General features: G+C 39.1%; 1 protein-coding gene across 2 annotated transcripts in view; it reads left to right on the top strand.

Annotated features, from left to right (window-relative positions):
- ZDHHC17 (zDHHC palmitoyltransferase 17) overlaps positions 1-24,525 on the top strand; it is a 56,142-nt gene extending 31,617 nt beyond the window's left edge. The window contains exons 8-17 of one of the 2 annotated variants that reach the window (XM_081211239.1): positions 6,443-6,568; positions 6,923-7,065; positions 8,643-8,745; positions 12,796-12,918; positions 14,061-14,126; positions 15,979-16,072; positions 16,970-17,053; positions 17,302-17,459; positions 19,638-19,732; positions 21,532-24,525. In XM_081211239.1, the coding sequence (XP_081067365.1) occupies positions 6,443-6,568; positions 6,923-7,065; positions 8,643-8,745; positions 12,796-12,918; positions 14,061-14,126; positions 15,979-16,072; positions 16,970-17,053; positions 17,302-17,459; positions 19,638-19,732; positions 21,532-21,670 (1,131 nt within the window). In that variant the 3' untranslated portion in view covers positions 21,671-24,525. The remainder of the gene's footprint in view (positions 1-6,442; positions 6,569-6,922; positions 7,066-8,642; positions 8,746-12,795; positions 12,919-14,060; positions 14,127-15,978; positions 16,073-16,969; positions 17,054-17,301; positions 17,460-19,637; positions 19,733-21,531) is intronic. The other variant, XM_081211240.1, reaches the window with a different exon arrangement.
- Positions 24,526-25,157: the final 632 nt, after the last annotated feature.

Here is a 25,157-nt window from a genome sequence, read left to right as displayed (position 1 = left end):
TTCAGAGTGGATAAAGCCTGCAAATACAGGCAAATAGATCCAGGAGATTTAGTGCTGCGCTCCTTTAAATTATATTTATAGATAATCTTCAGTGTTATTTTTTTAAGAGAATTGGATAAAATTTGTTCCTTACTGAGGGGATGACTCTTCCCACAAAGGGTAGCCTTTTGGGAAATGGCTAAAAGAAAAAGATTCCCTCTGTTTCCCCATGTGTTTTGTCAGCAATTGTTATGGAAAGGGGAGGTATGAGGCCCCCTAGGTTTAGAACCTGCCAAATTGTAGACAAGAAGGTTTTTGTACTAGCCGCCTTTAAAGTTGATTTTTTGCGGGTGGGGTGGCTGAAGGGATTCAGTATTCTCCTAGTGGTTTTGTTTATGGGCACCCAGGTAGCAGTGCACACAAAGCGGCAAGAAAAGTGATTTAGTAGTAGGTTGGCATGGGAATTGGAAGCGTTCATCTGGTGGATCCATACTTCCCTGCCGTGTATCCTGCATTGTATCCTGCCTGAGCTGCTGCTTTTTTGGGTGTTTTTTTGGGGGGGCAGCTTGAGAGTCATTCTGCCGTGTGCACCTGTTGCCCTTCCTGATTGACTTGTTGGGCTCTAATCAAGAGGACTGGTGCTGCCTGTGCAAGTACATTATAAAGTTGCTGGTGATGCAATGCCTTGGAACCTTCCTCCTACTCAGCTGCTTCCTGCAGTGCAGGCAGATGGCATAGTTTGGGTCCATTGCCAGCTCAAAGTAATCCCATCTCTTGTGCTTGGGCTGGTGTGATGGGCTGGTGGCTTTTCACAGGATGAGTGGTGGTAGTATAGGAGAGAGAATTGCTGGTTGCTGTTCCTTTTCCTCCCTAGTGCCCACCACTGCCATGCTGCTGCCTCTCTTGAAAGGATACTGAAGATCATCATTATTATTAAGAGGATTTGTAGCTCGCTTTTCATCTAAAAAGGCTTCTAGAGTGGCATACATGAAATCAATTAAAAGAAGGCTACAGGCTTGCAATCTACAAAAATATGGTGCACAAGGAAAAGGGGAAGGAAGAGGGGGGAAATCAAAGTCCGTCATAAATTCTTAAGCAGTTGTTCTTAAAATGACCAAGCAGCACACTTCAGCAGTAGGAGGTGACTGATCAAGCTGGTTGTTGGGAGTGATCCGTGCTTCCCATCTGTCCCGCTGAGGCAGTCTGGCTGCTCCCAGGTGACAGGTGAGATATACACTGCATCTGACATCTCCTCTGGGATACCCTGCTCAAGTTCCACACCTTACAAGCTGACCTTGCCAGTATTAGCCAGTGGCACAGCCTTGCCTCCTGCTTAACAATAAGAGAACTCTTGGTGGTTCTGGTAGTAGGACTGGCCTTGCTCCCAATGGTAGTTGTGCTGCCAGCTTCTAGTGTGAGGCAACTCATCACTGCTGCTGCAGTGAAGATGTGTTTGAGTTTGGTGGTGGGAGAACTCAGTATGGCCATTGCTGCCACCATACACCTCTGCCACTGCTGACATAGAGGCAGACATACCATGTAGCTCCACACCAAGTCCAAATACACCAACTAAGGAAAGCCTGTTATCTAGCAGGGAAGTTGGCTAAATCTGGCAGTCATTAAGGTCTTATCAGCCCCATCTCCCAACTTCCCAAAGGTGGTAACACCTTTCTTGGCCGTGTGCCACTTATCTGATTGGCTGTTTAAAGCCATCTGTCAATCAAATCTTACATGGGTTGAGAACCCTAAAAACTGGAATGATACCAACATTCTGTCATCCATTACCCTCCCCTCTGACCACCCAAGATGCTGCATTATTTATGATGAAGCCCCTAGCTTTGTGAGTATACAGATCATAGACTTAGCCTGTTTTTTTTCTAAAAGGTTTTCCTTATTTCCTAAATCCCCATTCTCCCTTTCCCCTTTGTTCTCTTACCACCATCCTTAATAAATTTCTTAAAATTGACTGTTAGGTTTCTTGTGTGTGTTTCACACTACATGTGGTTATCAGAGGGATTTGACAGAGAAAAGCAAACTTCCCCAGGCTGTGGTGAGAAATGAGTGAAAAGTTGGATGTTCTCTCTGCCTGAATTTGCCTTTTAAGCTGTCAGGAACGTCATTTCGGTTTGATTGGGTTGAAATCAAATAGCTGTTTTTAGTTTTAGCATGGAGTTTCTAGGCATATGGCTGGGTACCTTGGCCAGTATATAATAGAAGTATGTAATGAAATAGTCAAGTGAGTAGTAGGGTACTTTGGCAAGCTTCTTCTCTGTAGGTTATCTCAGTTTTTTCATGAGTATCATCTTGGCTTTCTGCCTGTCCCAGGGCCTCGGGGTGGGTTTAAGTATTTTCTCTCTCTTTTCTCCTCTCTAAATTGTAAGAGATACAAACATGTTGCTGGTTGTTTGTAATAGAGGAAGCCTGTAGAATCTTAAGCCCTGCAACAGGATGGCAGATCATACCCCTTGAATTGTGGTATACCCTTTGAGGGGAGTAATAACTTTTTTTTGTAAACTGTTGCTTTATTTCTGGCTGTGCCTTCTGACACTCAGCTGAAATTGTAGGGATAAAGTTACTGTCATTCTTTAGCCTTTTAAGGGTTTTCCCTCCCCTTGATCCTTGAAAGGCGTGATAAGTCTTATAATAAATTATGCCCTTAACTTGCAGAATTCTTTGTTTTTACTGGAACATCTCATCTGAGACACTTTTAAACCTAACACTTAAAAATAAAAAGAAAAGCCTGCCTTTTTGATTGGATAGCAAGATCATCATGACTTCAGTAACATAAATTTCTTTTTGAACAGGCAGTATTATGCCTTTGTTAGACATCAGGGCACCGAAGTGAGCAAAAGCATGCTACCTCTTTTTTTTATAAAAAAAAACTAATATGAGAGGTATCTTGGTGTGATCTAATTTAGGGCCTGAGTATGGATATACCGTATTTTTCTCCCCATAGGACATACCGGCTCATAGGACACACCTAGTTTTTTTGGGCGGAAACAAAGAAAAAAATCCCCCCCCCCCAGGTGTGGGGCTGGGGAAGCCTGAGCTTCCCCTGACCCCAGCCCCCAGAACAGGCTGCTCTCCGCTAGCCGTGGGAGAGCCGCACCACTTGGCGCAGCTCTCCCAGGGCTAGCGGAGCGCTGCGCGAAGCCCAAAGCTTGCGGCGTGCTGAGCGCAGCGCGCCCCAAGCTTCTGGGTGCCAGCAAGCTCTCCGCTAGCCGTGGGAGAGCTGCGTCTCCCACGGCTAGCGGATAGCTTCCTGAAGCCTGGAGAGCGAGAGGGGTCGTTGCGCACCGACCCCTCTCGCTCTCCAGGCTTCAGCGAAAGCCTTCATTCGCCCCATAGGATGCACACACATTTCCACTTCATTTTTGGAGGGGGAAAAGTGCGTCCTATAGGGCGAAAAATACGGTAATTTTATTTCCTTTTTACCTTGGATATTGTGATTATGGGGGGGACGGGACCAGGAAAAATAATAGGAAAGTATGAATACTAAATGTGAATGTGCTACAAGAGTGGCTTTAAAGAACTTGCTAGGTAAAAATACAAATATACACTAGAAGCTTATGTTAGGAAGCTTTTTGGTGATTCAGATCTCATTTGCTATGATATAGGAACACGGTACATATTCGTAATTAATATATAGTGGTCTTTTCCTGCCATATATTTGAAAGAAAAGCAGACATATCTACTTTTAAGTTTGATTTTGCAACTCTAGTTATCCCTCTAAAAGTAACCTACAATTCTACTTTTAAGAGTCACTTATTGTATCCAGTCACACAGCTGACAATAAGGCTTCTGTCAGCAGAACTGGGAGGGAGGGAATTTTTGGCAGTCCTCCATTCCCTGCCCCTCTCCCCCCATCTTCTGGAGGGTTCCCCATCCATGGCTTCATATTATTGAGAGAAGCCTCAAATTTGGTTAGTTGATTTGTATGGTCTCTCTCTCATCTATCTATCTATCTTATCTCTCTCTCTCTCTCTCTCTCTCTCTCTCTCTCTCTCTCTCTCTCTCTCTCTCTCTCTCTCTCTGTCTATCATCTATATCTACAGGGTGAGTCCTTTAAAAGAGGCCCCGTGGATACAGAGTACAGATGTTCTATGGGGCCTCTTTTAAAAGACTCTCCCTGTATCATTGATAATGGTTTCCAAAACTGTGCAAATGTAGGAAATGAGTGGATGTACTGACTAGCAGGGCATTAGCTGCTTTTGAGCTCATTTCTTTTGCTTCTGCTGGGGAAAGTCCTGTTTGGTAAATTGATATCTTTGTGGCCTAAGCTTTTTCAATACACTGTTCAGGTGGAAGGAAACTCTCCCTTTGGAGACCAATAAATATTGTTGCCTGGTTTTTGCTGCTTTCAAATTCCCCAGTGATTATCATTGGGCTAAATTTCCAAGTCACCCATAAGGTTTTGGTGCACAAATCCTATCAATAGAAATTAAATGCCTAACTCTGATTAGGTGTCTAGTCTCTACTGATTCTGGAATTTAGATGTGTGCTCCTTGGCATTTGTACTCTGGTCTCAAAGGCTATTTGCCTTTCCTTGGGTGATTTTTCAGTTTCTGGTACCTGTCTCGTTTTTTTTTAGGCGGGGGCCGAACGATGGAGGATTCAGCCATTTTTCAAGCCTCCATGAATGCTTTGTTTAGGAGGGGAGTTACCTTCAGTAGAAGAGTGGAGGAGTGCAAAACTGGAGCTGGAGGTACCTTCAGTTGGTTGTTTTTTGCCTCCTCTATACTGCAAGAACAGTCACAACCTTTTCTTTCTTTCTTGAGGTGTAAATCAGCAGTACGGTTCTGTAAGAAATCACTGTGATAGATTTAGGGTACCACTCTATATATTGTGAGTCAATTTTCAGTTTGGGTTTTTCTTTTGCTTTTTAGATGGGGAGGATTTCTACAATAGAGTAATCTAAAGGAATTACCTTGCTCTGAACTCATGCAATTGGATTATAACTTCACATATCTTTGTCCTTTGACATTGTTATTTTACGCAAAGTGGGTGGGGTTTGCTCAGGGAAGCGACCACAAATTGTTAGCAGTGCATGCACTGGGGCGGGGGGGGGGGGAGGAAGAATGGAGAATCACATTTGCCTAAAATAGCTGTAGATTGGTACCTGTTATAGGACATTCTGTTCAACCTTCTGAATTGGGGAAGAGATTATAAAAATTAGTCATTGCTTGGCTAGTAAAGGTACTTCTGAATGCTCGGTGAATAGTACAAACTGCCAATCAGGTATCCGCAATCAATACATTAGTTTGTTTCAATTTTTAGACTTTTAGTGGTGGTTGTTTAGAGTACTAGTGAATTGTGAAAAACCTACCTGTTTTCAGGTGCTTTTAATGTGTGTGTCAGATCTACGTGTGCAGATGGTCCGTCTGCATACAGGTGGACTGCCTCACCTACCTGTCAAAATACCTTGCTGGAGCAATGATTAAAGGAGGGCAAGAGGAGCTTCAGAGAATGCTTTGCAAATCACTCTCTGAAGCACATGCCAGCCTGCTTTTAACAGTGTTCCAGGACGTTTAATAGGGAGGGGGCACTCAGAGAGTGGATTGCCAACCCTCTCTCTGAAGCATCTCCCACCATCATTAAATCTGGAACAATGCTAAAATAAACAGCAGGACCACCTGTTTAGTGCTGAGTTCAGGCAAGCCAGAGAGTATGCCTGAACTCAAGAGGAACACTCTCTCTTTGCATTTGAGTAATCCTGATTAGCTCTGGGTCCCCATCAAAGGCTTCCAACAACCACATGGTTTAGGGCTTACATACACAGAATCCTACAGATGTGTAATCTGTACACAGTAAAAGATATATAGAACATGCTGATAGAACTTAGGTGTGTGGAACTCTACCCATCAAAGTGTTAAATCCAAAATGTGAAAATCTCGTAGGAGTAGGGTAAGCAAGTATAATTTTGATTTTTTGCTGCATGTAAGTGCATCAGAACAACAATCGAATACACACCTACACATGCAGTCCACAAGAGGTACAGATTGAACATCTGTATCAACTGACTGTACATGGCATTGATAACTAAGCAATAAGCATTGTTCACTGTTTGTGAAATTCCATGAATGGATATTGCTGCTTGTTAATATTTGAGGGAGAACCAATTGTTCCAAACTAGAGAGCTAAGCAACTTTTAAACTCCCATTAATTATTACATATGCACACTAAGGATAATGAATGAACTCATCGTTGCAATACACAGAAATAGCAAAGATTTTATTTCATTTGATGAAACTGATTAAACTGAGAAAAGATTGGAAGAAAGTAACTCTCCATAGCATAAAATAAATTAGCAACCAAAATAATGCTTTATAAGAACAACAACATAGTAATATTACATGTTTTGAAACTCTTAAGTAGTTTTAAATGCTTAAGTTACTATTTCTAAAAGTGAAATTGTTGTGCTTTTTTCCTTTTTAAAATTGTTAATCTTTCACACTCTTGACAGGGTGAATCACCACTTGATTTAGCAAAGCAAAGAAAAAATGTTTGGATGATAAACCATCTACAGGAGGCAAGGCAGGCAAAGGGATATGACAATCCATCATTTCTCAGAAAGCTGAGGGCTGATAAGGTGAGAAGAATCTTTACGTGATGACTCATGTAATGTGTTCTTTTAAAAATAATTTCTGACCCTGCTTAGATGACACCCCACTATAATTTGTACCAGGAGGTATCGGGAGTCTTGGGTTTACATGTCTTTCCCATCCCCAAATTTGCCATTCTCCTCTCACTGCAGTGAGAAATGATTGACCAATCCTAGGCATCTTGCATTTTTCTGAATCTAGGATCCTTCCTAGTCTTGCAGATAAACCCCTCTTTGTACATATTAAACTTGCTATGAAGTATCTGAGTGTTAAAATGAAGCACTTACTTTTTATACAGTTCATAAATATCCAGGTTAATCGTTGTTTGTCTTTTTATGTAGGAATTTCGTCAGAAAGTGATGCTGGGAACACCTTTCCTAGTTATTTGGCTAGTTGGGTTTATAGCCGACCTTGATATTGATTCTTGGCTCATTAAAGGACTAATGTATGGTGGTGTTTGGGCTATGGTTCAATTTCTTTCCAAGTAAGTATTTAATTAGGGAATATGTTGGAGTAGATAGTTTGGTTTTACATAAAATCCTGACGGATGTATAAAAGCCCCATTCTTGGGGGGAAATGTTTTACCTAATTCACTCTTCCATGAAATGATTGTTCAGGATAAGCAAAGAAAATTGTGTTTTGATGCCCTTCCATCCTGCCTTCCAGTTAATTTATAGGAGACCTACTGTGCTAGATTGAAGTGGCATTCATATTTTAGCTCTAAGCAAAAAGAACCTTAAATACCACATCAGTCACATTATGAATCATCAACTAGTTGTGTTGTATGAAAATGTGTCTGCCTGCCCAACAGTAATGTTTCCTCTTTCACAAACCAAATATTGAAATCCCTCTATAAAATGATTAGCTTATTTTCTATAGAAATGAAAATACCCTACTCTTTTATTTCCATAATGTAATGGTCTGCAATAAGTAGACTTATTTAAGGAGGATATTTTTGGATTTTTTAAAAGGGATCTTAGTATTCAGTGAGTGGATAAAAAAGACAAGAATTATTACAGGCCTTGCCTAGTTTAGGCATATTCGAATGACACTTGATTGTGCATATGTGCGTGGCTCTGAACCTGGAAGTAGCCCAAAAACATCACAAAAGGGGTGGGGTTGACTTACATGGGCTCCACTGACAAGCACAGGGTTTTGGAGCAGAAACCCTGTGCAACACAATGATAGCCTCTATATGCCTCTTAATTTTAATGACTCTAATTTTAATGGCAAAGAGAAATGCATTCGTAGTAAGAACATTATTAAACAAAGAAAGTTTGCATGGTTGAGTATCTTAAATTTATTGTCAGTGTAATATAGCACATGTCAGATAAATATTTTAAACACTGGAATCTCTTGTGTAAGTATAAGAGATTATATTACTACAGCTCATTTTCTGGGTTTGGCTTTTTCTTCAAAGTCTGTTAAAATAACTATCATTTTGAGTTTTGCTGAGAGTGCTGTTCAGCCTTATTTTTAACTGCTGTCAAAATGTGGCTTTAGAAGAAAACTTTATTTCCAAATCTACTTTGACAAAACACAAGCAAGCAGGAGTATGAAACTGTTCTAGACCTGGTTAGGGGACAGCACGTGTAATATGTATGCAAGTAACAATTAGGAAAATTGACCTAAAAAGCAAAAATTAGAAACAAACAAACAAACAAAAATCTGTCTGTTCAGGCGGTCACATAGTTTAAATTAATAATTTAATGTAGTGGTTAACAACATTGGTGAACATGCTTACAGAGCAGCCTGGTCATCCTGAACTCTGATCATGCATATGTAAAATCTTCTTCATTTGAACATTACAAACTGAACAGATTCATATTCTGAACCTAGTAATTATGAACTCTTGCAACTTTCTGAGGTCTAAAAAAGTGCTTGCTGGTTGTTGAGTAATTTAGATTATTAAGACCTTTTGTATCAAATGGACAGGTTATTTAAAGCTCTAGTGTTTGTTTCTTTGTTTTTTAAAAATAAGGCTATATATACTTGTTTGTGAATGAGCTAGCACACCCATATTTGAATATGTAATAACCTATTATATTCTTTGTTTCGCAGATCATTCTTTGATCACTCAATGCATAGTGCACTGCCCCTTGGAATCTACCTAGCAACAAAATTCTGGATGTATGTGACATGGTTTTTCTGGTTTTGGAATGATATCCTTTATATTGTGCTCAGCATTTGAATTTTTTTAATTTTAGTGGGTTATATTCCAGTGCTCACATTCAAGAAAATTAAGAGGCTAGAATTTTAAGAAATTGAAGTTTTAGCAAGAGGATGTGGAAGTTTTATGGTTCAGACTGGTCATGGGAAAGGGTTAAGGGACTTCAGTGAAGCTGAAGCAAGAGACAAGCGAACACGGGAGGGAGTGAAGCATGACAGTAAGTAAAAGGGGAATGGGCCAAATGGAACAAGTAAAAGCAGATAGTAGGACATACAGATTGAGGGGACAGTTTTTACTAATTACATAAGGCAGGGATGGGGAATCTGTTGTTGGATTCCCATTATCCCCAGACAACATGGTTAATTGTGTGTGTGTATGCCCATTAGTTAAATTACTCACAAGCTCACAGGTTTTGCTGATTTGTGGCAAAATAAGTTAAAATAAGATGTTTTTGAACAAGTCCTTAAACCTAGCAATATTTAGTCCTAGTCTTCTACCCCCTTGCTTTCAATCTCTTCATTTTCTTTGGCTCTACATAAGTGTTTCCTTCTTGCTCATGTTGACTTTGCTTTCTCAGTAGCTGTGCTGATTGTCATATCCCGATTACTGGCTCCTTCTGAAGTTAATATTTATGAACATTTAATGACATTATAGCAGAGTACAAGTGGACACTACATTTGCGATGTGGGTGCTGCCAGAACAGTCCCCTCTAAATCCTACATGTCAGTTTACTTTAACTGATTAATGTTGCCAGCCTCAATTATTAGTTCTTCTAGCCATTCAAGTTCTGCTGTCAGTCAGCTTGTCTGCAACTTGTTAGAAAAAAATATATGACATGTGCTCTGTTTTATAGAATGAAGTAGAAAAATTGTGGTCAGGGTAAGAATTTATTCTCATATGTCTTACAGTTTGATGAAATCAATTGCATCAGAGAACAGTGCCTTCTTTCTTCTCAGTAGGAAGAATAATGTGACATCTGACTAAATGTCTCTGTAGCAGCCTTTTATAAATCTGCTTCTGGAATATGTTTTGATCAGAAATAAAAGGGCATCCAGATTGATTAATTTAAATATCTAGAATTGACTTTTAACTTGTCACTAGAATTATGATGAAAAGTAATATTTTGTATTTACTCAATGCATTCCACTTGGGACTCTTGAGGTCTGTTTAGTTATTTCTGTGCTGTCTAGGATTGCCTTCTAACTTTGCATCGAAACAGGCTTTGATACTGCTTTATAAACCTTACATAAGAGGGAATCTGGTTAGCTTCAATAATAGCCTATAACAGCAGGAAAGACAACCTATAAAAGAGAGAAATTTGTGTTGGATGATACCATGCGATCCTCCTCAGTACTCTTACATACTTTCCTCACCATTATTAGGATAAAGGGTATGTTGTGCTCTATTCCTGTTAAACCAAGTGCTTTCCAAGATGTCTGCATTTCATGTAGCAAAGTCTTCTTAATTTTCCCCACTTATATAAGCTCAGAGGCCCAGCCACAGAGGTAGTTCTGTTAGCATGTTGTGTAGAGCACTAAAAGCAGGCAAATGTGACCATACAAGGGTAGGGGGGAACCATCTAATCTCTTCCTTTGGCTTGGACCTATCTCTTGCTTCTTAGTCACAGGAACACACTGTCCAGTTATGAAAGCATCTCTCTGTCAGAGGTTTAATGCCAGACAGACAATTAAGGACATCTAGCTTTTTTGTAGTAGAACATAATACACTTTTCTCTGCTAGCTTCTTTTTAGTGGTCTAGATATGTGGTTTAGTAATTGAAATGAATGCTGGTACTTATGAAAACATGTAGTCGTACCTTGGTTTTCAAACAGCTTAGTTCTTGAACGTTTTGGCTCCCGGACGCTGCAAACCCGGAAGTGACTCTTCCGGTTTGCGAACTATTTTTGGAAGCTGAACATCTGACTGGACTTCCACAGCTTCTAGTTGGCTGCAGGAGCTTCCTGCAGCCTATCAGAAGCCACACTTTGGTTTCCAAACATTTTGGAAGTCGAACAGACTTCTGGAACGGATTCCTTTTGACTTCCAAGGTACGACTGTACCATATTCTTATGGGAGCTTTAACTGCATGAGACTTAGACTCAAAAGCCCTGTTATAATGACATTTTTCTACACAAAGGTGATGAAGTCTAATTGAAATTTATGTCTTGGCTAAATGGGCTTAAGTGACTATGGTTTTCTTTGCATATAACATTAAATCAAGTATGGTTTAATGTGAACATGCAGTGTGCTCCCCCTTCCTCCTACCAGACTGCTGAGAAACAAGCGCATGGTTTGACTTGGTGTTTTGTCTGCAGAGCCGTCTTTCCCATAGGGCTTAGTGGTGCATCACACCAGGGCGCTGGCCTCTCAGGGGTGCCCCAGTGAGTGGGGGAGCTGTGTGGCTTTGCCGGTATCCTCCCCTTTCCCTGCATGCCCGCCAGCTGCGCCCGACCAACCATATGGCTGGTGGGCATGCAGCTTCCTTCCCAAGCCTCCTTGGGAGGAGAGCGATCCCTGCATAGGGTTAGGCTACAAGTTGTGCCCCGCCAACCATATGGTTGGCTGGGCGCAGCTTCCCTCCCAAGCCTCTGCGGGGATTGCTGTCCCACAGCTGCATGGGGGAGAGTCGTCCCCCCCCCCATGGCTGGCAGTGCGCAGCTGCACGTGCGCCCCACTATCCATAGTAATTTGGGGCGCTGGGCAGAAATTTGCACCCCAGCACCGCATCTGCTAAAGACTGCCCTGTTTGTCTGAATCTGAGGTTACAGTTTGTTTCTGTCCAAACAACCTATGTATGTAAAGCCAGGAACAAGCCTTGATAACGGCTCATGGCTTGTTTGAGAGAAACAGATCATGAATCCGGATCTGGACATAACGCATAGCAGCATGGCAGGAACAAGCACGGAATGAAGCACCCATAGTTTCAGCCGTGTTGCACCAACATCCTGTGTGTAGGCACTAATGTGCATACCAGGCTTGTAAGTTTAAGGCTCATTGTTTTCTTGATGTCAGTATTTTGTTGATGATCTGCAGCAACACAGTGGTTTTCAGGCTTTCTAACTTTAGGGAACTCTTTCCCACATTGATTTCAGTGCTATGGAACCCCTTTACATATGCTAAAAATATTTTCCAATGTGTCATATTTGTACTTGAAACTGATGGGTTACTGTTGAAATTTGTAATGTTAGCTAAACAGGTTTTAAGTGTTTGTGTTTAGAGCTTGCCATTCCCTTGGCAATGGAGTGTATAAGTGCTGAGGCACTGAAGCAGAAAAGGTGCTACTGGGGCCATTTGTAATTTCATGGTAGAAAATATTTAAATCTGTTAAAATATAATTAGCTTTTACTATGTGCAAATTAATGTGAAGAAAATACAGATACCTAGGTATTAACAAAGTTAACTTCAAATTGTGAAGCAGCTGGAATTCAAATACTGGGGAAAAAATCCAAGGGTCTGCAATTTATTCCAACACTTTCATTTCCAGGTAAAGTACATGTTCCTTTTTTCAGTAAATTATTAAGAGGGGAAGAAGAAGAGGAATCTTAAACATGAATGTAATCCATCCCCCCAAAAGAGTTTATTATTGTATTCATCATTCCCTGTATAATCTCTTTATTATTATAGTGTTTTTGTGATTTAGCTGGAATTTCAGGCCACTAATAGGCATAAACAGTAAAAAATATATTAAAAATGGTTGACTATTTGAATATTTTATGTCAGAAAATGATTTAAAGAGATACAAAAGCTGCAATCCTAAACACATTGACTAGGAAATAAGCTCAACTGAATTCAGACTTTTGAGAGAACATGTATAATGTTGCACTGTTAATTTTGGAGCTATCAAACAAATTAAGACAAGATTATACACTTGAACAGCATATAATGGCAAAAAAGGATTATTAGATGTCTTGACATGCATCTAGTACATTCCCTGTGAAATGCATTAGCAACAAAAAAGTGTATTGCAGAATTCTATTATTTTCAAATAATAATTATTTTTAACAGGAAAGAAAACATATTTAAATTCCTTAACATTTAATACATCTAAATTTTGTGTTCATCCACCTTCCATTTCTTGCTAATAGTGTTGCACTTTTCTACAATTTTGGAAAATCTTGGAAATCAGACCCAGGAATAATTAAAGCCACAGAAGAACAAAAGAAAAAGGTAAAAAGCAAAACAGTCCATTCTTGTTAATGGTTGAAGATGTTGTTTAGATTTTCTGTGTACACACTCAAAGTGTTTTCTAATCAAAGCAATTACAGGAAAGTGTCCCCCACCCAGCCTCCCGCAGAGGGGCACAGGGGGCTGCAGAGGAGACAGAGTGTTGCTGAAAATTGTTTCTGTCTCTGTTTTGCCAAGTTGTTCCATTTAAGAACATCAGAGGTAATTGTAGTCTAAGCAGAGTGAATGCTTTGCTACTGAGAAATCTGCTGAGGTCATCCAGATATTTCTGGTGTTTGTTTAAAACGTGTGTGTGTGTGTGTGTGTGTGTGTGTGTGTGTGTGTGTAGATACACACACATTCTCTCTCTCTCTTACACATACACACACAATCCCTCAAGTATGCATCTTAACTTCCAAGAAATAATTGTGGAAGGAGTTGTGGCACCTTGAAGGTTAAGCCCAGACAGATTACTCATCACATGGTGTAATTGTTTTTGGACCAGTTGAAAATGAAGGTGAAGATGTCATCCCTGAAAGGAAACCAGCATGTCCAGAAAAAGACTAGGCTGTAGACTCTCCTTCCTGATATAGTGTTCTGTGTATTGGGAGATTTTAATGTATCCCAGCTATCCTCTTTATGTCACCGCAGCAGAACATAGGGTGGTAGTAACGGCTTCAAACTGAATGCAAGGGGATACATTTTTGAGATTGGAAAGGATATGCCGGATACTGGAGCAGCCCAACTGCCCTAATGCTGGTGCAATCTTGAGAAGCAGCCAGAAACTAATGATCTTGCTGCTGGATAGAGTCCCCTTGTATCTTGGAGGCAATTGGGGCAGAACCAATTACACATGTGTGTTTATGTAGGCTCTAATGGTGCCGAATTTCTTTGATGTGAATAAAATGGCATTAAGATATTTTTGTCCAAGCTTGAGATGGTGTTAAACTAATCGGAGTGTGTTAATAGAAGTTGGGATTTCCAGTGGGATAGCTTTTGCAGTAAAAACAGCCAAGAATCTCCTGGCACCTTAAAGGCTAACAAATTGTTTTATGACATAAGTTTGTCGACTAGAGTCGACTTATGAAGCATGTATGAATATGGTTCTTAAATGATTAAATATTCTTATTTTTTCTTTTCTGCAGACAATAGTGGAACTTGCAGAGACAGGAAGTCTGGACCTCAGTATATTCTGCAGTACCTGTTTGGTAGTATGCTTTTTTGCTTACATGTAATTAAATTACCAATTTTAACATCATGTCTGTTTAGAAAATGAGTGTATTCTTTGACCTTGCGATATTCATACAGGGTATAAGTGAGCCTCTGCCAACTAAAATACTAAGCCAGTATTTGGGCATATGAATGCCATGCTTCCTAGGAATAAGAAAAGGCAAGTCCATAGTGTGGTTGTGATGGATCCAGAAGAAAGCAGGATATCAAAATTCCTTACTGGAGTCCCTGTCCCACCGAGTTAGGACTCTGTATTCCAGTGGGATGTCCTTGACACAAGTTCAGATGGATTTGGGTAGAAGCTTAACTTAAAACACCCACAGGTTTTTATATCAAAATACAGTGGCTCTCTTAAGTCAGTATAGAAATCTGGGCAGCAGGCTGTTCCAGGCCTTCAAATAGAAAAATATATGTTCTAGTACACTAGGTGTTGCCACTCGCTGTGGTAAGACTTCCCTCTACCAAAGTATTTAGCAGGAGCAATACAAGAGTTCCTAGTAATTCTTAAAGTTATTGTTGTTCCTATGTATCTTAATGACAATCCTTGATTAGAATCCTAAAAATAGGAGAGAGAGAACAGGACTACTTCAGATTGTGACTAAATCAAACAAGTGCATAGATCTCTGAGTGTAGAGCAAAATGAAAATGCTTCCATTAACAACTTCAGATTAAATTTACAGTGCCATTTTAGATACACACACCTCTTATACTGGATTTTTTGTAGGAAATTTAGTTGTTCAGTTTGTGGTGTGTATAAAGTAAATATCAACATTAGTTATTATCAACTGTCACTTCAGTAAAAGTTTTGCCTTATCTAAAACATCTGTAATGAAGTAAGCAGAATGAGCTTTATATAATAATGTTCTCAAAATATACAGGAATTGTGAGATTGTTATGATACATTTATATTCCTATCCAGAATCTAAATACGTGCAACTCTGGACTCTTTAATATAAAACCTTTAAAACTAAATACCGTCTATCATGCTGCATAAATTATTTGCTACTATAATGGTATTTAAAAACTTGTTGCTCTGTATGAAAATATTTTAAGAACTTGAGATATGGTGAAACATAAGTGTTCTCTTACTTTGGGACATTGATAAGATAGTCTTGACTACAGATCTGAGTACTTTGTATTTCAGACAAATTGTTTATTACTTGATAGATACACTATTTTTAAAATGCAAATGTTAAATGTTGTAGGTGTCATTCTCAAGATAAAATGTCTTTTTTGCGCTAACATTTGTTTTGATGAAATGTTTTCACCGACAGCATTACAGCAGTGTTATGCTCAGTTTTTTCTGTATGGAATACAAATTATTTATGCATCCACCCATAAGTAACTGATCTAACTGCAGACGATAAAAATCCCCAAAATACTTAATCTTTTGTAAACTCTGCAAGCTTTTCCATCAGTATCGTCATCAGTTTCTTTGATCTCTAATTCAGAGTTTCACTGTCAGCAGTAAAAAGAACGGTGGGAAATTCTGTTTTGCAATGGAAAGGAGAATTTTTTTGTTTCAATTTAATTGAGATTGGTGATTGCAAATGCTGTAAGACTTGTGTATAGTATATAAGACTTGTCCAGTGGGTGTTGGTGACAAATACAAAGCTTCCATTTAGAGGAAAGTTAAAGTAAGGGAAGAATGTTTTTGCTAGGTGAAGCTAGAACTACAGGCTCCACGTGATTACATTCTTAAATTCTTGGTATCATGACATGCATGAGTAGTATAAGCAACAACAATAGCAACATTGTGTTCAAAATTCATATTAAAGATTGATAATATGAAAAGCAGGTTACATTGTATGCATATAAAAATCTGTTGAACAGATACGGAAACCGGTGAGGTCCAAACACTGTGGTGTGTGCAATCGATGTATAGCCAAGTTTGATCATCACTGCCCCTGGGTTGGTAACTGCGTAGGTAAGTATTGATAAGGAATAGAAAATTTCCATCGCATTTAGCTTTCAATCTGAAATAGTGTGTGCATTTAGCATAGCATGGTTTCTTAGTATTCATGTATTCACCACTGCTATCAGACCAAGAAGATGCCAAAAAAAATTTTATACTATAGTTTAGAAGCATAAGCAAGCTCAGCCAGCCTCTTGACCTCCCACAGTCTTTGTCACTAGGAGCTAAAGCAGTATAGCAAATGAATACAGCAGAGAGCAGGGTTGTTGTTTTTTGTGGGAATGCAGATTTTTCATGTGAATGTTTGGTAGGTGATCTTGAAGCAAGTATGGTCACAAATCTTAGTGACTGTGAAGCTAAGACACAGTCTTTAAGTTTTGCATTTGAAGCACTTCCAGCTGGATTCATCTCATCAGAATGCCTGAGCATTTTTAGAGAACTGATTTGATAAAGTGTTGGTCTTTTTTTCTTTTACAATTTTATGATGCATTAATAGTTTTATTGTGTACCACTTTCATTTTTTTGAGTTTGTGGTTTATAAATATTCAAATAAATAAATTTCAGGGTAATATTAGTATTCATAAACAAATGAAATAGTTTTATTTTGGAGGAGAAAAGGTTACTGGGCTGAAGGTCAGCTTTATATTGTATATTTGCATATTTATGCTCACTTCCTCATTTACTTCTTGAATACTTCCCAATTCTTTCCCCAGGGGAGCTTGTGCTTTATTTGCAAAGCATGTGATGAACTGCATTGCCGTGCTGAAATAAGATTCTTCTAGACTCTTCTAGTCTTGTGGCAGAGAAAGCTATGCTTTATATATTATGTATTACTAGAAGCACCCTTTCTGGTCTCTTGTTAAAACGGCATTAAAAGCAAATACATTGACTTCCATTCTTTCTTCTCAGGAGCTGGCAACCATCGTTATTTCATGGGCTATCTATTCTTTTTACTATTCATGATTTGCTGGATGATTTATGGATGTATCTCTTGTGAGTATTGTTTCCTGAACCATTTTCTTAATGCCTAGTTTAAGTCCTACTGTGCCTGCAATGTTCTGTGTGAACATTGACCTATACCTTGATTGTTGCCTGGTAGGGTTTTTCTTTTCTCATAAAAAATGTTTTTGGAAATGTTCCCCATGCAACATGCCCTGTATTCTGCAGGCTCATGTTCAGGAACATTTTCTAATCCAATGATATCATTTTCTAATCCAATGATACGTATTTTTTAATTCCAGACTGGGGAATCCACTGTCACACTACTTACACAGCAGATGGATTTTGGACATACATTACACAAATAGCCACCTGTTCACCTTGGATGTTCTGGATGTTTTTGAATAGCGTGTTTCACTTCATGTGGGTGGCTGTGCTGCTAATGTGTCAGATGTATCAGGTAGGAGAAAGCACTTAATATGCAAACAAGCAGGGTTGCATTCAACAGTGTTGCTCACTGACAGTAAAGCAGTAAGGCCAGTTGAATAGGGACAAGAGAACTTTAATTTCCCCACCCTTCCCCTTGCACCCAGCCTCCTAAATCTGCTTCAGAAGGATGGGAGATTCTCCAGAGCAGATTTGGGGTTGAGGGAGGGCTGCAGAGGAGATGGGAAATCACTGAAAAGTGCTTACCTCCTCATTCTGCTGACAGAAACCTTCCTGAGAATCCGGGGGTTGATTCTATTGCATATGTGAGGATCTGAATGCATACTGAAGCCTTTGCCTTTTTCTCTCTTTAATGCAAAGCATCAAACTTGAAATGCACTTATTTCCCAAGCCTTTGGGTGCCACCAGGTTTGATTGCCAGCACTATGGAACTTGGTTGGGTTTGGTATACAAAAACGTTGAAAAAAATAAGTGGCTAGTTTCAAATCTGTTTTCATGTATCTTTTATCATAAATGATCATGAGTGACAGAAACACACAGGAGAATAGAAAAGACTTGGCGTCAAGTACATATTGGATGCAGCTGTTCTGCTGGCAAGGAATTTGCATCACTGAAACGCAATTGACTGTTTTTACACAGTTAATAAAGAATTTACCCAGGCAAGTTCAGAACATGCAAAGTCTCACTAAAGAAATTGATCTGAGTAGCCATTAGTGTTTGGGGGTGAGGGTTTGATTAGGTAATGAGGGTCAGCAATTAAGACACAAAAAGAAACTATTGTTAACTGGGACGTCCTGGCATGTTCCCTCAATTGCAGAAATGGAGGAGCTAAGCTCTTTCTTATCTTGGATTATTAAGATATTATTAAGGGAAGTTTTTAATATGTAATGCTGTACTGTTTTTAACACTGATTGGGAGCCGCCCAGAGTGGCTGGGGAAACTCAGCCAGATGGGCGGGGTATAAATAATAAATTATTATTATTATTATTATTATTATTATTATTATTATTATTATTATTACTATGATAATCCAAGCACAGCCTATTTGTGTCAGTGTCTCAAAATAATAGGCAAAGGTAATATAACACTAACAATGTTTTGTCGGGTAGGAATAGGAAAATGTTAACATGACAGAGAATAATCTCATGGTAAACTTTCTCTTTAGCAGGCCCAAAGTTACTGCTTGACTGTTTTTGAAAATAAATCATTAAACCTGTTAACTCAGTTATTATTAAGTTCACCATGGTTCAGAGCCAGTGTATCAAAGATCCAGTGTATCAAAGAGGTTTTTTGTGCATTAACAGCAAACTCCATTAGCATGCAATACAGAAAAAGTATTCCATTTAGCTATAACTTGTTTCATCTTTGTACTAAGCTGTCAAAGGTGGTCTTGAAGTTACAGCAAAACAGTTCTGGCTTCAACCTCCACTTTCTGCATGGATTGCCTATGCTATAGATTTCCCTATAGGGGTTTTAATAGTGCATCTTATTCCAGTAGGCTTTAAGTCACTACCTGTCAGCTGATAGGTTCTCACTTCAAGGCCATTTGGATTCGCTGCACTATCGAGTTCAGCAGGCGGTTTGCTGTTCTGTGGAGTACCCCATGGGAAGCTGCATAGCACAATCTATCCCAGCAGGCCTGCTGATCCCAGTAGACAGTCGATTGGTGGTGATAGGAAGTCTCCCTTGCTAATTAGCAGTTGGGAAAGTGCTTAAAGGCTCCCTATTGTACATTGGCAGCTACATCTCTACCTACCCCACACCGGATGCATATATGATATCAGATGTGGGCAGATGGACATGGTGGAACCACCTTGTGGACCAAATTGGGACCTGTTCCAGGCCTAATAAGACTTAGGGGCTGGAAGTTCCCCATGCCTACTTTAGCGGGTTCATATACAGTGGTACGTCGGGTTAAGTACTTAATTCGTTCCGGAGGTCCGTACTTAACCTGAAACTGTTCTTTACCTGAAGCATCACATTAGCTAATGGGGCCTCCTGCTGCTGCCACGCTGCCGGACCACGATTTCTGTTCTTATCCTGAAGCAAAGTTCTTAACCTGAAGCACTATTTCTGGGTTAGCGGAGTCTGTAACCTGAAGCGTATGTTACCTGGAGCGTATGTAACCTGAGGTACCACTGTACTACATCTTCAAAGATTCTGAATACTTCCCCTCCTCCATTTCTCCCAGATCTCTTGTTTAGGTATTACTACAAATGAAAGGATGAATGCAAGACGATATAAGCACTTTAAAGTTACAACAACATCTATCGAAAGCCCATTTAAGTAAGTACATAGATAAAGAAACATGGAAATGTGTTTATACAAACATGCGGGTGGTATTCACAAGTGAGGGAAAGCTTAAATAGCGCATGTGAGTGGATTCTGCGTACTGGGTTGTTTCCCCCCTTTCCTAAAAGGTAGCCACAGAAATGTGAATCTCTTTCCACATGTTCCCAGGAAAGCAGCTGAGTTAGGGTTGTGATCTTGATTGGGGAAACTGTTTGAAGGTCATCAAAGTATTTTTTGTCGTATAGTTTACCTGCTCTGGAAATTTTATACAAATTGAAATGTGAACTACAACTTCCTTAAACAAATAACTGGAACATGAGCAGAAACACATTTCTCTTTTAGCACCCTCAAATTCAAAACAAAACAAAATCCTAAAACTAAAAAGCATACAGTTCATTTTCTCTCTCCCTCATGCATATGCATGCATATGCAAATATTTACCATTTCATATTGTTCACATACTTGGATTCTCTTGGAAGTAATTACGCCATTAGTACTGACATGCACAAAAAATCCTAGCTACCTAGTAACATTCAAAATAAACATTATCATAAATGAAAGATTATTCCTTAGAAAAAAATACTTTAGAGTACACAGACATCTGCTTTCTCTTTCCCTAATTTGGTCCCGTTTTCTCTTCTCTACAATCCCATTAATAACTGACAAAGACTCCTACATTTTCTTCTTTCCCCAAACCTCTTTATCCCGTTCAGCCTGCCTTATTCTTCCTCTTGTGTATCTTTCTTCCTTTGGAATTAAGGGCACCAATAGTATGATCAAACAGCAGCAATCTAATAACATCAAAAAGTAAAAGTCTAATCAGCAGTCTGGTTGCACAGGCTGCAGTTTCTGGACTGTCTTCAAAGGCAGCCCTACATATAACAGTTTTCCAGTAGTTGTCTAAATGAGGTTACCAAGGATGAAGCCACTGAAGCCGGATTATCCATAAGGAGTAGGCCATCAGACAAAGCCATAAAGGCACTCAAGCCATTGAAACCACTTTTGTCTCTGGCGATAGTAATTGATCCATGAGAACCCACAAAACACAGACCTGAACTTTTAGGGCAGAGCTTTCCAAACTGTGTGTCACGACACATTAGTGTGTCAGCTGCAGTGTGTAGGTGTGCCATGCAAACACTCCGTACGCTCCTCATGGGGAAATGGGTTAGTTTAACCTCCAGTTTGCTAATAAAACTAAATTACTGTGCTGCAAAATAATGCATGTCTAAAAAGTATGTCACCAACATAAAAAGTTTGGAAAGCTGTTTTAGGGGGAAACATGACCATATCCAGAGCTGTTGAAAGTAGCATCCAGAGACTTGTAGAATATCTGATGAAATAGTGATCATACCCTCACTTGTGGAAGTGGCCAGACTGTGCAACCACATTAGATACGTGAATTGTGTTCCACCAGAACCATGAATTCACTCAGTTCTAGCCAATTAAACTGGGTATTTGTAATTGATCACGTGTTCTATGTAATCAGTCCTTCCCCAAACCCAATACATTAGGTCAGAAGTATTTCCCCCATTATAAAGGGGGAAGATAAACTGAAGCCAAGAAATCATAGCTTGCCTAAAACTTCCTATTGAGAGTTTAGAACCCTGTGTGGCTTCTTGGTTGATAGCCGACGCGTTTCACTCCTCGGTAGCAGTGAATGTTTCTGTAAGTATCAGCAAGCACAGTTATATGTATGGGGGTGGGGAAGTCCTCCTTAATGTTAACTATTAATATCGTTGCACTTGCTGGACTAACATAATATTTATGTAACCATTTTTGTTTGTATTTTTTAGCCATGGATGCATAAGAAACATTATAGACTTCTTTGAATTCAGATGCTGCGGTCTTTTTCGTCCTGTTATTGTGGACTGGACAAGGCAGTATACAATAGAATATGACCAAACAACTGGAAGTGGCTACCAGCTAGTGTAACACCCACCTCCAAACCTGTGAGCATATCGTATCTGAGTGGTGCCTGAAAATTTGTTTCTCTCAAATCCACATCCCTTGAACAGTAGCATGCTATGAATAGAGCTAACAGTGAATCTAATGGTACCTTCTCTACATCAGTTTTATTAACAGATGTAATCAAAGGACAGAATAAACTGCCAATCCTGACAATGAGGAGGAAGATGAGAAAGGGATTTTAACTGTTCTTACCGTGGGAATGATTCACAAAGACATATTCACGCCATTTTCTTTCCTTTTAACTGCTTTCACAATGGAGCATGAGATTGTTAAAATACAAACATACTAAAGTCATGCTGTGCTGAACATTAAATATTTATTTCATAATTTGAACAATTTCATTGGAATTAAAGTCAAATTTTACAAAGCAGCCAGACTTTGAGATCAATGTATTATATTTCCTGTAATGGAATTTTTGTACAGATTTGCTATAGTATTATGTGCATTGAAAATGTGCATTCAGTACTCCGAAGAATCATGTGGTCTTACTGGGAATCCACCATAAAGCGTGAAGTTGTTGGAAGCAGGACGCAGAAGGATGTTAGTCACAAAACTGTTACGTAAATGTAATGGCTGTTAAAGCTGTCTTGTTTCCGATATATTGAATTACTCGTAATAAGCCTTGTGTGAAGATGTATATTCGGGGAGGGTGGGTGAAGTTGCACAAAATTACATCTATCTCATCCAGTATAAAGCCCTACTTAGGTGCATGATACGACTTTTGAAAATTAGACCACAAAACAAAATATAGCATAATAATCTGCAAAAACTAAATAAAAACGTATAGTATATGCAGTCAGTGAAATGCTGGTACCTAAGTAGTAGGTACAGTTCTGCATGATGTAGTCTACAGTCATTGGAGGATGTTCGAAGTCATGTAGGTGGAACCAAAGAGTGAAAGGGCCAACTCTCAGTAATAGGGGAGCGGGGAAGGATATGACTGCAGTTAAATTGAATGTGGCTGCTGGAGAAGTAAAAACTGATTAACAAATAACTCTTTTACTTTACATAAAATGATGGAATTCAAGCTAAAGAAAGTTATAATTCCTTTGTAGCAGATTTAAGTGGAAAAAACCATTACATGGCTTCTTGAAGAATATGGTAATAGCAAGTGGGAAAACACCCTTAACTTTTGTTTGTCTCAAAGTTACCAGAACCAGATATATTTGAAAGGTAAGGAGTGGTATGAAGTTGCATTCCAGAAGAGTTTTATGTTGTTGAATGTGATGCACTGATTTTATGTTACAGCATTTTTATATATTCCTTGTGAATTATTCACTGCTTCCTTAACTATTGTTTACAGAGAGACTTGAAAAATCGGTTAAGTTCTCTTTTTAAGTGCTGTAGCAACATAGTGGTTCGAGAATCCTGTGAGGGGGATTTGGGGAGGGGACCTTAATACAGATGATCGAGACCAGTGTAAAGAATGTTTATCTGTATATACATAATTTATCAAATAGTTTTCTCTTTGTGAGTGTGTGTGTGCGTGTGTGTGTGTTAGTATATTTAAAAGCTGCTCATTTCATTTTATCCAACCAAAAATGTAGGAAGATATCTAATGGGCTTGTTAGTAATGATCAATATTGCTGTTAATAGGCACTGTACCCTGCAACTTCACTGCATGTTTGATGCTTGGCAAAACTAGCATTTCCTGTAATATGCAGATTACAGGTATTAAAGCAATCTAGTGGTATTCCCGCCCCTTGCCTTAGTAAGAGGAGCAGTGAAACTGTAAATAGTTGATGTTCAGTATTTTCAAGTAGGCATTTTCCCTCTAGCCATTTCTTTGATCACCAGGTGTGCATAGTTTGCAAGTACCAGATATCAAGATTTACAGAAGTGCAACATTAGTGTACTTGAATGTTTAATACTGGAAAAATTCAACTTTGTCTTTGACACACTATTTTTGAGGGAAAGAGAATGAAGTTGGGTGCAGGGATGGCAAAAGAGGCCTGTGCCATTTTGTCAGATACAACTTAGAACTATAATAAGAATATATTATTCTTACAACACTACTTGTAAACTTTAGTTTCAAGCTGAACATGTTTGAGCAGAGCCATCTATTTCTTATTTTACATTACATGGAGTTGACTCCCTTTTGGAGAAAGCGTAGCTCTGCAGAATCTCATTTGATGTTGAAAGCCCTCCGTAATCTATTTGCTAAATATATTTCATAGCTCCAGAAAAATCTGTGTAATACACATCTATATTTCTTTTGCAAGTTACAGTAATGTGCACCATATGGATTCCTTGTACAAATAATTGTGTCCTTGATAGTGAAAATAAATCCTACTTCAGTTGAGCCAAAATACTTGGGTGTAAATTTTGCTTAACTCTATGCTGCAAAAAGAAAATATAATGGAGTTAGAATTGCCCAGAAGAAGGTTCTACATCTGAGGGAGCTAGAATAATTCTAGTAGTCTGAAATACTGAAGGGTTTTTTTCCTGAAATCTGGCAGATTGGGTGGGGGGGAGTATCTATGCAGCATTTTTTTCTACCAAGAACTCTGTTATTTATTGCAGCAGACCACACCATTCTAGAGGGCTGCATGAAAGCGATCCAAATATACTGGATAGATGTTCATTGATCTATTCAGAACAAGCAAATGAAAAATTTGTTTCTGCCCTAGATAAGCTATTTTCTTTTTGCAGGTTTTAAGTTTCTCAATGCTCTCCTAAGTTGTTTTAACAGTTAATATGCATAAGAGCATCATTGTTTAAAACTGAGTATTTTTTTAATTTACCTTATTTATAACTGTGCCAAGCATTATTTTACTACTGTCAAAATGTTGATGTATTACATGGTGAACAAAATCTGTAAAATGTTTAATAAAAATAGCACTCCTTACATAAATTAAAATTGTCATTTTTTGTAAGTTATTAATCAAATAAATACTTGTCTCCTAGATGCTAGCATTTGTCTTTACTTCAGCAAGAGTTTCTTGTTCTCCTGCTCAGAACACTCAGGAATTTATTCTTAACAGATTGGAGTAACCTCCTAATTAGCAGAAAAGGAGCCCATTGCTACCTCAGTAAGTAGACTAGCGGAGCATTTTTTTCAGTATTGGAGTTAAACTTTGCATGTTGGTGACACTTTGTAGACATGCATCATTTCACCACACAGTTCTTCGGTTTTACAGCCTCTGGAGAAGTGCGGGGAGCATTCATGCGACACACTTAACATGTTGCGAGAAACAGTTTGGGGAGCTCTGATCCACAGGTTATTCTTAAACCAACTTTGTACTTTCCCTCTCCCACCTGCCCCCCAGCCTTTGAGAGCCAAGATCATGCAGGAAGGCTTTAATAGCAATTATGCTCTATAGCGGGGGTGGGCTAGTTGAATCAAGAACTGGTCCAGGCCCAGCCCTGCACTGCACCCACCTGATATCACGGGGAGAAGAGGTGATGCAAAGTTAAAGCCATGTCTCTCCTTTTGCACCCCCAGCCTGAA

The sequence above is a fragment of the Podarcis bocagei genome (genome assembly GCF_964188305.1).
Source record: "Podarcis bocagei genome assembly, chromosome: 10".
Lineage (NCBI taxonomy): Eukaryota > Metazoa > Chordata > Lepidosauria > Squamata > Lacertidae > Podarcis > Podarcis bocagei.
Note: the sequence above shows the minus strand (reverse complement) of the source record. Positions and strands in the feature narration are given on the sequence as shown.